General features: G+C 40.8%; 2 protein-coding genes across 2 annotated transcripts in view; both read right to left on the reverse strand.

Annotated features, from left to right (window-relative positions):
- The window catches only part of LOC127049179 (uncharacterized), a 419,610-nt gene that overhangs the window by 299,598 nt on the left and 101,893 nt on the right, over positions 1-18,119 (reverse strand). The gene's annotated exons all lie outside the window — the stretch shown is intronic.
- Positions 1-18,119, reverse strand: part of NT5DC1 (5'-nucleotidase domain containing 1) — a 278,111-nt gene that overhangs the window by 24,525 nt on the left and 235,467 nt on the right. The window contains 2 exon segments of the mRNA XM_050951616.1: positions 402-516; positions 519-561. Of these exon segments, the coding sequence (XP_050807573.1) occupies positions 402-516; positions 519-561 (158 nt within the window).

The following is an 18,119-nucleotide window of genomic DNA, read 5'->3' on the forward strand; positions in this document are numbered from 1 at the left end:
TTTTAAAGGCTAACTTAGCTTGTGTCTATATCTCCTAGTTTTCTTCTGCACTAAGAGCAGATGTAGCAAAATTCTGTGAGAAAGACCAGGCAAAAAACAAGAAATAGAAGAAATCCTTCAGTAAAGATCCAGCCCCATTGTCAAACCAAAGAGAATCAGATAGAAGTCTGAATATTTAAAGGCACCTATGAAAACCAAACTAGTTCAGCCTACAATTATTATGAAAATAACCATCAAAATAATTAATAGTGACTGGCCGTTTACTGTTGAGTGTTATCAAGAAAATTAGTTTTGATGAGTTTTGAAAATAGATTTTCTCTCAAGGTAGTATCTACAGTGTAAAAGCATTACTTCTGGACACTTTAAATATTCACTAATAAGAACAGTCTTCCTTATCTGACATTGTTTCAGGTCTTGGAATTGCAGTAGTGCTATAAGCGCTGATACATTTGCAAGACCATGTGTTAGTTAAGGTTTCCTCGGCACTTTCCAATCCTGAGATGCTGTCCACAAAGAGCCCCACTGTTTAGATACTGAATAAGGAGCTTTTGGGTGATGTCCCTGAAATTAAATAAATAAATAAATAAAATTAGAAACCCCAACATAAACTCAATCGTTCTAATTAGTCAATATTGTATCTTCCTTCTCTATTTATCCCACAAATATTATTTTAAGAAGTTCTGAAGCTATCCACTATTTTCTTAATAAAACTATTATTTCTTACAAGCAACATGACTGAAAAAGCAAACTGGGAAAAAACACCAAAACCGCCCCAAACCTTTCAGTTTTGCTCTTAACTGGTTCTCTATGACATATAAAGTCTGCTTTAAACATTGTTTTCTTCAATTTGTTTTTCCATCTAAGGTAATATGAATACCTTACTTCTCGCTCTTTGCTGGAGGACCTGAGACATCATGATGCATGAGGCTGTAACCTCAGCTACCATTCTGCCTTCTCTCACTTTAGGAGAGAGTGTATGCTGAATGTTGGAGTAACCACGGGGAAAATATTACTTTGATTATCTAAGATTCAGCATCCTTCCTTCATCCTTCCCTGCTCTTGGGAATTACTACTCAGGTCCTCTCACAGAAAGTGAAGATCTGATACTCTCTCTCTATATATAAGTCTTAAAGACTTAACATGTGCACCTCTACTCTGCTATAATGCAGTCGTGGGTAGCCAAAAATCCCTACTGCTTTATAGCTGAAACCCCATTATATCAGGGTTGGGGCGGCAGGACTCCAGCGGTGATTTAAAGAGCTCTGGGCTCCAGCCGCTGTGGGGAACCCCAGGCCCTTTAAATCACCGGCGAGCCCCGCTGCCTCAGCCCCGGGGTAAGGGTGGCAGGGCTCCGGCGGTGATTTAAAGAGCTCCGGGCTCCAGCTGCTGCGGGGAGCCCGGGCCCTTTAAATTGCCGGCAAGCCCCACGGCCGCACCCCTAGGGTAGCAGCGACAGGGCTCCAGCGGTGATTTAAAGGTCTCAGGACTCCCCACAGCAGCCAAAGCCCCAGACCCTTTAAAGTGCTGCCTGAGCCCCGCTGCTACCGTGCTATACACGAACCCGTGTTATATCGGGTCGTGTTATAGCCGAGTAGAGGTGTATTAAGCATTTTTTCTGATTTTATTGTTATTGTTGCTCTGCAATTCACCTTCAGAGATGCCATATTCTACCACAGCAGTCAGAAAAGACTCCAGCAGGCCTCTGCAAAAAGTTAAGCAAAATTGCAAACCACACTACAATAAATCTGCAAAAGCCATTTGTGTGCAAAGTATAATTTCAGACCATCATAGCAGAGAACAGCAGACAACTCAACATATGCCTCCAGATTTGTGAACTTTTGCACCTCGTTTTACACTCAAGTGCTTTCTTACAATTTTTGGAACATGTTGGAATAACTGTTGATCACAACAGGGGTCATGTCAGATACATTTATGTCATGACCCCTGATGATCTCTCATTGCAATTAACCATGGGAGATAAGAAATTTGACAATACACACTGAGACCACAACAGAAGACAGACTCAGGATATTCTACACTGCGGTTAGACACTCATAGCTGGCCTGTGCCAGCTGACACAGGTCTATAGGGCTCAAGCTGAGGGGCTGTTAACTGCAGTGCAGACATTTGGGCTCTGGCTGCTTGAGCTCTGGGACCTCCCAGTTCACAGGGTCCTAGAGCCTGGGCTCCAGCCTGAATATCAACACTACAATTAAACAGCCCCACAGCCTGAGCCTTGTGAGCCCGAGGCAGCTGGCACAGGCCAGCTACGGTTGTCTAACTGCAGTGTAGACATACCGATAGACATCAACAATCTTTGACCAAGATAAATCTATTGATTCAACAGCTTAAACTGACTCAGCAAACCAGGATAATTTTTTAGCACTCCTTGGTGCTACTTTCTCTAAGTTCATCTATTTTGCAGGAAAAAAATGAGTTTGATTGGCATATTCAGATCTAGATATTTGTTTCTCTCTGTTGCCGAGAATGAGCAGAGATAGCTAACACTTTTAGTTTTCAAATATAGCAGGTCACTCAGAAGCTGAGCTCTTCTTTTGTTCACTCATTAAGACAGCTTTTTTGGTTTGCTTTGTACACAAATAATATCTTTCCAAGAAAATCTTTAAGGGAAATTTAGAGTTCAGTTTAGATTATCTATCAAATGAAAATTCACTTTCCAGCTGGAGGAAAGGTGCAAAAAGCACACGAGGGCCATACCAATTATCCAGCTGATTATTCAAAAAAGCACATACAAGCCTTTGTATACAGGTCAGGGCCCTGCTTATTGGCAGGGGGAAAAGATCATACTCCTGTCTCTGTGGATCTTTATGCCGGATTCACTAAGCAATTTAAATTGTAATCTGAGGAAATGCACTGACATTCTTCAAGCGAGAGAACTGTTCCATCTTGAAGTTGGAATTTCTCCCTTGTACAGCTCTATAGGGAGAAAACAAGGCTTAGGGTTAGAGCCCAAACTTCTTAACAGAACAAAAACAAACAAAACAAAAGTTGTTAAATATAATAGCTGCCTTCATGCCACATATTAGGGGATTTTTTGTTCTCATATTTTATTATTTTCCCATTGTGGTAATCTCCAAATGAAAAGGATGCCTTGATTGTAAAACCAAACCTTGATCTCAAATTTGAGAACTCCCAAGCTTTGTCCTTCAGTTGTACCCTTATAAAAAGATACCATGGTTACTCTGTGAATATGCTTAAGAAGCTCCCAGTCTCATCCCCAAATGCCTGATTACCAGAGTTCCAGATCTGACTAGGAAGAGACTCAGCCTGCAGTTAAGGAAAGGTCAATGCAGCAAAGAATCCTGTGGCACCTTATAGACTAACAGACGTTTTGGAGCATGAGCTTTCGTGGGTGAATACCCACTTCCTCAGATGCAAGGGTATTCACCCACGAAAGCTCATGCTCCAAAACGTCTGTTAGTCTATAAGGTGCCACAGGATTCTTTGCTGCATTTACAGATCCAGACTAACACGGCTACCCTCTGATACTTGGAAAGGTCAATGTTATTGATCTTACATGTTACTGAAACCACATAAAGATTCCCTGGCTATGGATTCAAATTACACCCTCACATAAGAACGGTCGTTCCAGGTCAGCCCAAAGATCCATCTAGCCCAGCATCTGTCTACCGACAGTGGCCAATGCCAGGTGCCCCAGAGGGAGTGAACCTAACAGGCAATGATCAAGTGACCTCTCTCCTGCCATCCATCTTCATCCTCTGATGAACAGAGGCTAGGGACACCGTTCTTTACCCTTCCTGGCTAATAGCCATTTATGGACTTAGCCACTATGAATTTATCCAGGTCTCTTTTAAACATTGTTATAGTCCTAGCCTTCACAGTCTCCTCAGGTAAGGAGTTCCACAAGTTGACTGTGCGCTGCGAGAAGAACAACTTCCTTTTATTTGTTTTAAATCTGCTGCCTATTAATTTCATTTGGTGACCCCTAGTTCTTGTATTATGGGAATAAGTAAATAACTTTTCCTTATCCACTTTCTCAACATCACTCATGATTTTATATACATCTATCATATCCCCCCTTAGTCTCCTCTTTTCCAAGCTGAAGAGTCCTAGCCTCTTTAATCTTTCCTCGTACGGGACCTTCTCCAAACCCCTAATCATTTTAGTTGCCCTTTTCTGAACCTTTTCTAGTGCTAAAATATCTTTTTTGAGGTGAGGAGACCACATCTGTACGCTGTATTCAAGATGTGGGCGTACCATGGATTTATATAAGGGCAATAATATATTCTCAGTCTTATTCTCTGTCCCCTTTTTAATGATTCCTAACATCCTGTTTGCTTTTTTGACCGCCTCTGCACACTGCGTGGACATCTTCAGAGAACTATCCACGATGACTCCAAGATCTTTTTCCTGTCTCGTTGTAGCTAAATTAGCCCCCATCCTATTGTATGTATAGTTGGGGTTATTTTTTCCAATGTGCATTACTTTACATTTATCTACATTAAATTTCATTTGCCATTTTGTTGCCCAATCACTTAGTTTTGTGAGATCTTTCTGAAGTTCTTCACAATCTGCTTTGGTCTTAACTATCTTGAGTAGTTTAGTATCATCTGCAAACTTTGCCACCTCACTGTTTACCCCTTTCTCCAGATCATTTATGAATAGATTGAATAGGATTGGTCCTAGGACTGACCCTTGGGGAACACCACTAGTTACCCCTCTCCATTCTGAGAATTTACCATTAATTCCTACTCTTTGTTCCCTGTCTTTTAACCAGTTCTCAGTCCATGAAAGGACCTTCCCTTTTATCCCATGACAGCTTAATTTACGTAAGAGCCTTTGGTGAGGGACCTTGTCAAAGGCTTTCTGGAAATCTAAGTACACTATGTCCACTGGATCCCCCTTATCCACATGTTTGTTGACCCCTTCAAAGAACTCTAATAGATTAGTAAGACATGATTTCCCTTTACAGAAACCGTGTTTACTATTGCTCAACAGTTTGTTTTTCTATGTGTCTGACAATTTTATTTTTAACTATTGTTTTGACTAATTTGCCCGGTACCAACGTTAGACTTACTGGTCTGTAACTGCCGGGATCACCTCTAGAGCCCTTTTTAAATATTGGCGTTACATTAGCTAACTTCCAGTCATTGGGTACCGAAGCCGATTTAAAGGACAGGTTATAAACCTTAGTTAATAGTTCCGCAACTTCACATTTGAGTTCTTTCAGAACTCTTGGGTGAATGCCATCCGGTCCCGGTGACTTGTTAATGTTGAGTTTATCAATTAATTCCAAAACCTCCTCTAGTGACACTTCAATCTGTGACAGTTCCTCAGATTTGTCACCTACAAAAGCCAGTTCAGGTTTGGGAATCTCCCTAACATCCTCAGCCATGAAAACTGAAGCAAAGAATCCATTTAGTTTCTCCGCAATGACTTTATCGTCTTTAAGCGCTCCTTTTGTATCTCGATTGTCAAGGGTCCCCACTGGTTGTTTAGCAGGCTTCCTGCTTCTGATGTACTTAAAAAACATTTTGTTATTACCTTTGGAGTTTTCGGCTAGCCGTTCTTCAAACTCCTCTTTGGCTTTTCTTATTACACTCTTGCACTTAAGTTGGCAGTGTTTGTGCTCCTTTCTATTTGCCTCACTAGGATTTGACTTCCACTTTTTAAGGGAAGTCTTTTTATCTCTCACTGCTTCTTTTACATGGTTGTTAAGCCACGGTGGCTTTTTTTAGCTCTTTTACTGTGTTTCTTAATTTGGGGTATAGATTGAAGTTGGGCCTCTATTATGGTGTCTTTAAAAAGTGCCCATGCAGCTTGCAGGGATTTCACTTTAGTCACTGTACCTTTTAACTTCTGTTTAACTAACCCCCTCATTTTTGTATAGTTCCCCCTTTTGAAATTAAATGCCACAGTGTTGGGCTGTTGGGGTGTTCTTCCCCCCACAGGGATGTTGAATGCTATTGTATTATGGTCACTATTTCCAAGCGGTCCTGCTATAGTTTCCTCTTGGACCAGCTCCTGCATTCCACTCAGGATTAAATTTAGAGTTGCCGCTCCCCTTGTGGGTTCCCGTACCAGCTGCTCCATGAAGCAGTCATTTAAAGTATCAAGAAATTTTATCTCTGCATTTCGTCCTGAAGTGAAATGTTCCCAGTCAATATGGGGATAATTGAAATCCCCCACTATTATTGGGTTCTTAATTTTGATAGGCTCTCTAATTTCCCTTAGCATTTCATCATCACTATTACTGTCCTGGTCAGGTGATCGATAATAGATCCCTAACGTTATATTTTTATTAGAGCAAGAAATTTCTATCCATAGAGATTCTATGGAACATGTGGATTCACTTAAGATTTTTACTCCATTTGAATCTACATTTTCTTTCACATATAGTGCCATTCCTTCCCCTGCACAACCTGTTCTGTCCTTCTGATATATTTTGTACCCCAGAATGATTGTGTCCCATTGATTGCTCTCAGTCCACCAGGTTTCTGTGATGCCTATTATATCAATATCCTCCTTTATCACGAGGCACTCTAGTTCACCCATCTTATTATTTAGACTTCTGGCATTTGTGTACAAGCACTTTAATAACTTGTCCCCGTTTATTTGTCTGCCCTTTTCTGATGTGCGAGATTCTTTATGTGACTGTTTATCATCTGATCCGGCCCTTACATTATCCTCTTCTGTCCTCTGCTCCTGACTATAACCTGGAGATTCTCTATCATCAGACTCTCCCCTAAGAGAAGTCTGTGTCTGATCCGCATGCTCCTCTGCAGCAGTCGGCTTTCCCTCATCTCCTAGTTTAAAAACTGCTCTACAACCTTTTTAATGTTTAGTGCCAGCAGTCTGGTTCCACTTTGGTTTAGGTGGAGCCCATCTCTCCAGTATAGGCTCCCCCAATCCCAGAAGTTTCCCCAGTTCCTAATGAATGTAAACCCCTCCTCTCTACACCATCATCTCATCCACGCATTGAGACTTAGAAGCTTTGCCTGACTACCTGGCCCTGAGCGTGCCACCATAGAGGTCCTGGATTTCAGTCTCTTCCCTGGCAGCCTAAATTTGACTTCCAGGACATCTTTCCTACCCCTCCCTATGTCATTAGTACCTACATGTACCAAGACCACCGGCTCCTCCCCAGCATTACACATAAGTCTGTGTAGATGCCTCGAGAGATCCGCAACCTTCGCACCAGGCAGACAAGTCACCATACGGTTCTCCCAGTCATCACAAACCCAGCTATCTACATTTCCCAAAGTTTCTATTAGCCAATAACCATGAAGACTTTAAAAATTATTTGTGCTTGTGAAGAATGCCAGATTGGCAATCCTGGAGAGAGAAATCCTCTTAACTATAGAACAGGAAAGCAGAAAGCAATAGTGAGACAGGATTTCACTTCACCACATCACCAGTGTGCCCGCAAATCTGACCTAGAGTGACCAGCAGTAGGGGGTAAGAGTAGTTAAGTCTTCATACTTCAGTCTTTTAGTTGGGACTGCCAACAAACATTTTCATTTTCATTAATACTAGACCTGGAAGTAATTTATGTTATAAACACACCTGCACACCCATTACAAGAGTGATGACAGCAATGCATTTCAAACAAACCAGATCACAGAGCAGCAATGGGATAAGAGAAGAGACAGGTGTCTGCAATGCCTAATTAAAATCCTCTTCAGCAACAGGTTGTGGGTTAAATATTTGAATCATTCTTCACATTTAATATCTCTCGGGACCAGTATGAATAAGATAAAAACGTCAGCTTTCGCTCCAGAGACAATCCCAGACTTTCTTTCTTTCTTGCAAAGTTACAGATATTCCCTGTAAACCCTATAGTAAGAACAACAAGAACATCTGAAAGCTAAATCTTGAATGAATAAAAAAATCATTAAGTAAAAACAGAATTAATTAAAGCTGGTAAAAAGGGATTTTTGTTGCAAAAGAATTGAAAAATAAAAATAAAAAGTCAACCAGCTCTAGCAGATTTTGTCAGGCTTCCACATGAATGCAAAAGGGAGGAAGGCCCAAGAGCCTCCAACATGGTTGTGTCTGTTGCACACAGATGGGACACAATCCCAATCCCTGCACTCTCCTGTACACAAGGGCTGTTCTTGCTAGCACTCACTAGCACCAGCATCTGGCAATGGAGCTACCTATCCATTCTAAGTAGTGTACACTGCACACCCTTACAGAATGTAAACACTGGGTTTGCTCCCCTTATATGGCAGCAAACTCTGGAAGGCATTGTACCTTCCTAAAGTACAATGCCTTCCAGTGCAGAAGACAGGGCTGTGATTAAGTCACAATTGAACTTTTAATTGCTAAGTGAATCTGGGACACCCTTTAGTAACTAATACCCCCACATATGGTTCAAAAAATTGGAGGCAAAAACCAGCATTAGAATGCACCCATACTCTGACCTGCTGCAGCCCCACACACAGCCTCAATGTACAGGCAGTCTTAGCACGATCATGAGTATTGTGTGTGGTTACTAAGGACAGGATCATCGCCCAGCCAATGGATTATGCGTAAAAATTTTTGCCTGCATGCCTTGTTCTTAGGCCCCCTGCCCAGGAATAGTTCTTCTCAGCAGTCTTTTTTTGGGGGGTGGGGTGGGGTGGGGTGGGGGGGGTAGAAGTGGGAATGGGGTAGAAATGTTTTTGCTCCACACACTCCCCCTGCAGAGTGAAAGATTTCTGGTTGATATCCATGGGCTGTACTATTCAGAACCTGGCTAATAGTTTGCAGTCCTGTCACTCATTACCATCCTATATTCTTCATGCAGTAAAACAGAAGATTCTTCAGGAAAACACTCACCCATTTATCTCTCTTCCCCCCACCCCCCCAAAAAAGAGTGTTTAGGAAAGATTGACAGTGAAGAGGTGCCACATTAGCAATTTATACTCACCCCTCATTTATCCCAGATAAATCAACATTATAAGATTTTTTTTCTGCAGTAAAAAGATTTGCTCATTCACTTTTGCAGTTAAATATATTAGTAAACCACTGACAGGAACTTAGATGTTGTTTATGTCAATTTGGGCAGCAAAAATCCCACAGCCTCTAAGAACCAGTGTCTGACCTCCAAAGCCATATGGACAGCAACAGTTTGCCTCTAATCCTAAGAAGCAGCAGCAGATCCACTTGGTTATGGTGGGGAAAGGATTTCCATCTTGACTCATCCCTTGCAAGTCTTCTTCCTTCAGCAACAGTCAATATGGGAGGTTTTAGGCATCTTAAAACTCTCAAAAATTGCATTTCCAACTACATTCATGGTCTACATTCAGAGCCTTGTGCTCTCCTTCCTTTCACCTCACCTCTATAAACATACTGTAAAAGTGTACCTTCTTCTGTACATTGGACATGACCCTATGTCATAAACAGATAGTTAAGGGTTAATGTCTCTTTTACCTGTAAAGGGTTAAGAAGCTCAGTAAACCTGGCTGATACCTGACCAGAAGACCAGTAGGGGGACAAGATACTTTCAAATCTTGGTGGAGGGAAGTCTTTGTTTGTGCTTTTTGGTTTGGTTCGTTGTTCACTCTCGGGACTGAGAGGGACGGGACATCATTCCAGGTTCTCCAAATCTTTCTGAATCAGTCTTTCATGTTTCAAAATTGTAAGTAGTAACCAGGCAAGGTGGATTAGTCCTATGTTTGTTTTCTCAACTTGTAAAGGTGTCTTTTAGCTGGAAGGATTTTTACCTCTGTTGGCTATAACTTTGAATCTAAGGCTGGGGGGGCGGGTCCCTCTAGTCTATATGAATCTGAGTACCCTGTAAAGCATTTTCCATCCTGATTTTACAGAGATAACTTTTACTTTTTTTCTTTCTTTAATTAAGAGCTTTCTTTTAAAGAACCGATTGATTTTTCCTTATTTTAAAATCCAAGGGATTGAGTCTGAACTCACCAGGGATTGGTGGGGGGAAAGGAGAGGGGATGGTTAATTCCTCCTTGTTTTAAGATCCAAGGAGTTTGGATCGGTGTGAAGCCTCTCAGGGCAACCCAGGGAGGGGAAAGTCTGGGGGGGAAAGGAGGGGGATGGTTAATTTCTCCTTGTTTTAAGACCCAAGGGGTTTGGGTCTGGGTTCTCTAGGGAGGTTTTGGGGGAACAGAAAGTGTGCCAGACACTAAATTCTGGCTGGTGGCAGAATACCAGATTTAAACTAGTAATTAAGCTTAAAAGTGTTCATGCAGGTCCCCACTTTTTGTTCCCTAAAGTTCAAAGTGGGGGAAAAAACCTTGACACCCTACCGTTGCTGTCTACTTGTTCTCAACTGGTGCAAGACTGCAACTTTCTGGGATTGTCTAAGTATCTCCTCATTTGTAAACAAAATCAAACCAATGGATGTTAACATACACCATAACTTTTGAACTGAAAACTGTTTAGTTTCCTCTCCTCAGCTGTTTTTTATGGCCATGTTTCTGCTCTATAGCAGGGTTGTCATCAGTACTGCACTGAACACTCATATCTTAGTTATCACGCAGACATCCTGCCAACCACACAGAGCCTCTGAAGATACTGAACTGTCATTGATGCAAGACTGATCTGACATGTGATTTCTTCAGTTATAGAGCCTCCTAATGTAAAACTATTCATCCATTCAATGTTATTGCATCTGGGTGCACGTCAGCAGATCACTCTTTTCTGTTTTATAAGAGGCATCCACAGCTTTTATTTTATCACCACAGATAAGGATATTAAGTCCCACAGAGTCTGTCAGGGAATCAGGTCACAGGTGATCAGGCTTACTGGTTGGAACAGGAGTCTGGCCTAGTGCTCAGAGTCCAAAGGCCAGAGTCCAAACTCATAGCAGAATCAGAGCTGGGGATCAGAGCTGAAGATCAGAACATAAGTCAGACTCCGAATGCCAGAGCTAAGGGTCGAGACAGAGTCTGAGCCAGGAATCAGAGCCGCGGGACATGGCCGGATTACCTCGACTCAGGGAAGGCAGGAGCAGGGCTGAGAAAGAATGGGAAAAAGGCTGGGTGCAGGGTAGGATCTGAGCTGGAGCACTGAAGGAGCAAAGCAGGAGCAGGCTTGGAGTGAGGAGAGCACAGAGAGGCAGAGAGTCCATGGACGTGTGTGTTGAGCAGCCAATGACCTACTTCTGTTGCCGGGCTTAAAAACCACCCTGCTGACTTCCTCAGCCAATCAGGCAGGGCATCCGGCAGGCAGCCTGGCCGACTCATTAGGTTATCAGGAGACTCAGCAGGCACAGCTGCAAGGACCTAATTTTTTCTCAGCTCTTCCAGCATTAGCTGTAGTTGGTCAGTAATCTCTCCAAGTAAGGCAATATCATCTGCATACTTGAGATCCTCTAAAGAATCTTTAACTTTCCATCTCCTACTTTGGCTTAAATCAACTTTGTGGTCAGATAGTCTCTTTGAATAGGAAATAAGGCTGCTGAGTGAATGCATCCCTGACGTACCACTGATTTACTGAAAACAAGTCTGTAATGCAACCATGGTACATTTCCTCCACTGGGTACACTCAGTCCTGAGGCACCTTGGACTGGCGCAGCAATATCCACAGCAGTGGTTGATGCACTGAGTCTATAAATGCAATGTTAACTTCCTTTTGTCAGTCTGGCTTGCCAATAACATCCCACAGAACGTATATAGCGTGGTTTGTATGGAAACCACAGTGGTCGTCTCTCATTTTTGGGTTGGGACAGTATTTCAGTCAGTTCAGTAGTATGATTGTAAACCCCTTCCCTGGGACTGACAGCGATGTTATTCCTCTATTGTGTGAGCAAGCTGATCACTGTTTGAAAAAATGATGATGCAGCCTCTTTCCAAACCTTCTGGAAAGTGACCAGTTTCCCAAGCTGTTAAGGCAACTCAGTAAAACCAGTGAACTAAATCTGGGCCTCCACTCTGCAGCTGTTCGATATAATTTTGTCAAGACCAGGCGCTTTATCATTCTGTAACTTTTCAGCTACAAATATCAAGTCCTCTAATGTTACCAGCCTATTTTCATTTGGGTTCATTTTTGGACTAACTTGTAGTTTACATCTTGGTGGGGATTTAGTTATTAATTCACAAGAATGCTCATGCCAGTGCTCAAGTTGTGCATCAATATATTAATATTTTCCATTTTTGTCCTTAACTGGCAGAAGCCATGAGAATGAATATCCAGCTAGGACCTTCAAAGTCCCAAATACAGATTGCTGGTCATGTCTTTCACAGGCTTCCTCAAAATACTGCGCCATACTATTCCACCATTGATTACAATAATTCTGACAGGACCTCTTGACTGCTTATTCAAGACATTTATTTTTCCCAAACGTCTGAAAAGCTTCCTGAATGCTTACTATCATATTTGCCTTTATTAACTGCAGTTACAAAGTAGCGCTCTTTCTACAATCTATATATTAAAATGAAAAGAGTAAATGGAGAGGCCTTTGGACTAGATTCTCATTGTGCTAAGATCTGCTTGGAATCTGAAAGTTGTTTACAGATCCCTGATTCTGAAAACACAGCTACTCCAGCCCCAGTCTTGAGCTGAAGCAGCCCAGGGTCTGCTCGAAATTATATCAGTTCTGTACGGTTCCCTAAGGAATAATATGTCAGCCAAAACTGGTGGAATGCTGCTGTTCTCTGCCCTGTCCTCCTCCTCTCCAAACATGCCCTCTATACTGGGGGCTGAGAGCAGTTGATGCAGGAGCAAACTCTACCTGCTGTACTCCAGCTGAGAGCACCTCACTGCTGGGGGGATTCTCATCTGACTAGTTACAGCTGCTTTGCATCAACTGATTAGTCAAAAGGAGAAGATAGCAGAAGAGATTCTGGCCCTATATTTAGTAAGATGTCTTTAGTCCATGATGAACATGGCCAAAAGTCTGAGTGATATGAAAGACCTGAATGGGAACCAGTCCTAAAACACGGGTGAAACATTAACTTCTCAATCTGTAAATGGTAGATTAGCAAATAAAAACAGTAAGAGAGCGGAGTTGTAGGGGTTTTTTCTAGTCAGAATAGTGAAGAGTTAAAGAAAACAGATATAAACACTCAAAAAGGAGAATGGGAATGATGGAAAAAATGAAACTGAAAATCAAACATTTAGAAAAGCAAAATCTATAGGTATCTTGTTTACGTACCATGATTACATCTTTTAGTAATATTATTTCCCAGCTGTGTCAATTTTTTGGTTAACAAATATGGAATCCATGTTTATGCCACACCATTGTCTTTTACCCATCATAGGGCTTAGTCCCACCAACACTTGATACTGAGCATAGTGTTTACTACTGTGAATAGTCCCATTGCCCTCAAAGTACAGTGCAAAGAGCCAAATTCTCAGCTGGTGTAAAGTGTGAGAGCTCCACTGACTTCAATGGAGTTCTGACAATTTACACCAGCTGAGAGGGCTAAGTGCAGGATCAGGTCCATAGTATGTAAGTCTAAAGACATCAGTTTAACATTACAGTCCTTGATTAAGCCTTACAGTACCATTAAAGGCTTGATTCTCCAAACACTTAGTACCAAGTTTAGGGCTCACTAAAGGCATGTGGATGAGATACAGGAGGCAGGCCCAAGGCCTTGCCTGAAGCAGGGAGGCCTGCTCTTGGGCTTTCTCAGGCTGATCCTGCAGGCCAGACCATTGAGATCAGCAGTGGGATGTGGGCCTAGAAAACACAGGAAAAAGCCCCTAATACTGTGTAAATATCAGGTGTTTGATTAGTGACAACTATAACTAGATATTTCTAAAACAAAATTCCCATTCGGTCCAATAAATAATTAGTTATGCACTAATATAATAATTCCTTTCACCCAAGGACATCATATTGCTTCACAGACATAAATTCATTAAGCCTTACAACATCCCACCCAGGTGGCTACTGTAAATATTATTATACTCGTTATAAAGATAGGTAAACAGGCACGGAGACATTAAGTGATTTTTTCCAAGGTCACTCAGAGGGAGTGTTGGGAATAAAACTCATGGGACCCGGCTTGCAATCCCAACTAACTATTAGACAACCTCTCTGTAAAATGAGTGTTTCCAGGGTCCTGCTCACTGCTGGTGTCCACAATATCTGTCAGTAATTTCCTGTCACTACATGCGTTCCTATAGTCAGATAGTCTGATTTTTACACACAGAGGAACTGCTGAGAGTTCATTTCTTTCAAAATTCTGGGACAGATTCCAATTGTCTTTAGAGTTTTCACTGATGGGAGTCTGCCACACTTTTAAAATACAGAAAGAGAAAAAAGAAAGTCTCATACCGACCAGCCAACCTCCCAAACCTAGGGACATCCTAATTTCACACACTAATTATTTGTGATACGCTGGAACTGACTGAGGAGCTGCATGAAGAATGTCTATTGTTTGCAGCTGAACTGCTAATTTTGTTATAACACACACTTGAAAAACCTACAACTATTACCACAACTTTACATCTGATTTGCATGACAAATTTAGTTACGAGCATAAAGACAAAATAACTAATGAAAATGGAAGTTGTTGGCTGCTGAGGTTGTGAGTGATGGGTATTTTTTGTTTAATTTTCTAACTCTTTTAATGATGAAACATTATATATAACTGGAAACAAAAGAGCACTCATTAAATTTGTATCTTCTTTGTGAATATACTTGCAGCTAGTGTTTTTCCTAGGATTTCAGTAGGAACCAGCCTTTTCCACCAGAGTATGATGGATCAGCAGAGGAGAAGACAGAAAGAGGAAGGAATGGGAAATAAACAAAACGTCATTTACAAAGTCTCTATAAAGAATATAAGGGGAGTGAACCAAGATGAAAAGAAGATGTAACATTACAATAATTTCCTTAATCACATGAATTCTGATCCTGCTAGATGCTGAGCACCTGCAAAAAAAGATACTGGAGACAACAGGCATAAACTACTTTGGTCCAAAAATACGTTAGTCATTTGAGAGCAGGAAAAAAAAAAAAAAAAGAGGCCACAGAATAAGTTTTTGTTCTTGTTCCCTGAAAAAGTGGCTTTGTAAATTCCTTGCATTAATTTCCTCATCCCTTAAAGAAGCCATGACAGTCTTAGATCAAAACCTCGGATTTAGAAAAACGGTTTTCCCTCAACTATTACAAACTTCATGTAAACACCTAAAAATTGGGGAAAGTCGCCACGTTTATTTAAATTGGAAGTAAGAACATTTTTATTTTGTAAAGATTATTAGCTCTTAGCCACAGGGTATGCACCTTCTGTTATATGTGTATACAGCATGTTGCACACTGTGGGTACTACTCCAAAACTATTATTATTATTATTATTATTATTTTATTAATTACAAGCAACAATTTATTTTAACACAGTTTTCACACAAACTGAATTTGTGTGAAAGCTTTGAATCAGCTTTTCTCCCCATTTCACCCAAAGGTTAATAGGAGAGGTTGATTAGGACAGTTAAAAAAAAATCCAAAAAATCCCACCACCTTTTTAGGAGTCTGAGGGGAATTGTTTTGAACAAGTCCTGTTAAGTTAGTCCTGTGCAGTCAATTGCAGAGATATGGAAGTGATCTGTTGTTCAGACCCCTGTGAACAGCACGGCAATTCAATAATACCAGTGACCTTCAATGGGCCCCCACAGTTCAGATTCCTTTAATCAACACAATTCATTTTGCCTTTGCTTACTTGCTGTCACCAGCAGTGGATATAAGTTGAGCATAGATTCGGTGTCGGAGAGATGGCATTTGACTGAGACACTGCATGTTATTATCACAGATACTACACCTTAGCAAAACATCAAATTCTTATCTAAAAGTCTCAATTTCCTACTTGATAATTGCAAATACAGAGAAAGCGCTTCTTCTGACGAACAAACCAGATGTTAGGTCAGATGCTTTTTATCCAGTGCAAATAAATAAAAGCCAAAAATCATACAATGCTAGGAAATTTATTTGCATACTAAGAATTTTTCCTATGCTATGGTTCCGAGAAACTTACAGGAAGAGGAACTGTGAATAAGTGTTGGCTCTTTGTTTTGATGAAGTAAATGTACAATCTCTGATTCATCCCAACTATGTATTTAACATATTTGAGAAGACTTGGTTGAATCACTAGTAATTTCCATTTACTAAGCAGTTACTGTCTTAGTTGTGGTGAATTTAAAAAAAAAAAAAAAAGCTGCAAGGATTAGTTTGAAAAACTAGTGCAATCAGAGTTTCCACCTAAGAGACAGCTGGAATTTGTGCAGTAAAGCTTGTAGTTTTAAAAACGTTATTAATATAAATGCAATCCATATTTTGCTAACAACCTATACAAAGAGCTATGACTTTTTTCTTTTTTCCTTTTTACTAAGTAATGCATTCCTCTTGCTAGAAGACTTAAGATTGTGTTTGCCTTCCTTCTTGCCTCTCTGTGAAACAGGAAAGAACCTGAACTTTAATGACTTTTTTTACTTATTCACTGACTTTGATGCCCTTCTTTGAACTCAGTTTAGAAAACAGTGTAGTTCAGAGGAATATATTTGATATTTATAATAAAAGGACTGCATGTGGAGAAACAATCCTTATTTTTACTCCATTTCACTCAAACTCATATTTCAGTATCTACTTTTCACATTACACCCTTTCCCCGCGTTCTCCCTCCAAAATGTAACAAAAATGGGGGTGGATGGGTGTTTGAATATGCAACATGGCCAGATTAAAAACAAAAAGATATCTGAACTGGTATTAGTCTCCATCTCAAATTATATTTTGAATAGCAAGAAATACTTCTCCCTACAAAATAGTTTCAAAAAGTAACAAAACATTATTTATCCTCAGTCAGAAGGGTATCACTGATGTATTTAGGAACATATCAAAGGAAGAAACATTCAAAACTGAACAGGTTGAAATTTTTTTTTACAGATTTTTCATTAAAAATGGCCTTTTCAAAAATACACCTCTACCCCGATATAACGCTGTCCTCGGAAGCCAAAAAACCTTACAGCATTATAGGTGAAACCACGTTATATCAAACTTGCTTTGATCAGCTGGACTGTGCAGCCATCCCTTCCACCCCCGGAGTGCTGCTTTACATCCGAATTCATGTTATATCGGGCTGCGTTATATTGGGGTAGAAGTGTATTATCAATTTTTTTTGTTTTTTTGCAAAATTTTCTATGAAATTTATTGCAAAATTGGAATTGTCACTGAAATGTTTTGTTTAGTAAAAACTCGGTTTCAGGCAGGTAAACAAATCATTTAAAAAACTATTTAGATTAAAATATCCCCCCCACAAATGAGAGTGCTTCATTTTTGAACTCTGAAATGGAAACAATTTTAAAATTTCACCATTTTTTGTGAAATTATTTCCCCACTTTCTGACAGCTCTAATTCCAGATATCTGAGCTCAAGATGGAGAAGCGCTGTCTTCCCATTTGCTAGAGATTATAACATGAGAAGCTAAACAGTTCTAACCTCACCAATTTCTAAGGAAGACGTAAGAGAATATTAGAACAGTACGACATGTCTACACTGCAACTGGGAGGGTGCCTCCCATTCTGGCATAGACACAAGCTAGCTCTGTTGGAGCTAGAGCACTAAAAATAGCATGTGGACATTGTGGTACAGGCAGTGGCACAATAAATAAATAAAGACTCAGGGGGCTGGGGGGGCTTGTATTCAAGTGGCTAATCTGTGCTGACATCTGTGCTACTGCAACATCCACTCTGCTGTTTTTAGTTTGCCAGCTCAAGCAGAGCTAGCATCTGTCTCTCTACCCAGACTGGGAGGCACACTCCCACTTAAAGTATAGGGCTAGTTTGTGCCTGTGTTCAGGAGGGGTAGGTACCCAGAGGAGCCTTGCTGCAGCAGACCTCCTGCAGTTCCATGGGGATGTATGCTGCAGGTGCAGCTCTGCCACCCTTTACATAGGTTCGGCACGCTCTTTTCTTTCTTCCCTGGCAGTTCTGCTGATCAGTGGATAGAAGAAAGGGGCCACAGCCCAATCCTCCCTGCATCTCTTTGGATGAGTTTCGGGCAGATAATGGTGCTGGCATGGATCAATGGAGTTTCTTCCCAGCTACCTTTAACTTAGAAAGTGTTTTTTTAATTATTTATTTAAGATCATTGTCAAAGGGGCTGTAGTTGACTAACCTCGGAGAAGCTTCTCTTTGTGAATAGGAAACATCAGCAGACTGTGGTAATACACAGTGGAATACACCTGAAT

The sequence above is a fragment of the Gopherus flavomarginatus genome, chromosome 4 (genome assembly GCF_025201925.1).
Source record: "Gopherus flavomarginatus isolate rGopFla2 chromosome 4, rGopFla2.mat.asm, whole genome shotgun sequence".
NCBI classification, from domain to species: Eukaryota; Metazoa; Chordata; order Testudines; family Testudinidae; genus Gopherus; species Gopherus flavomarginatus.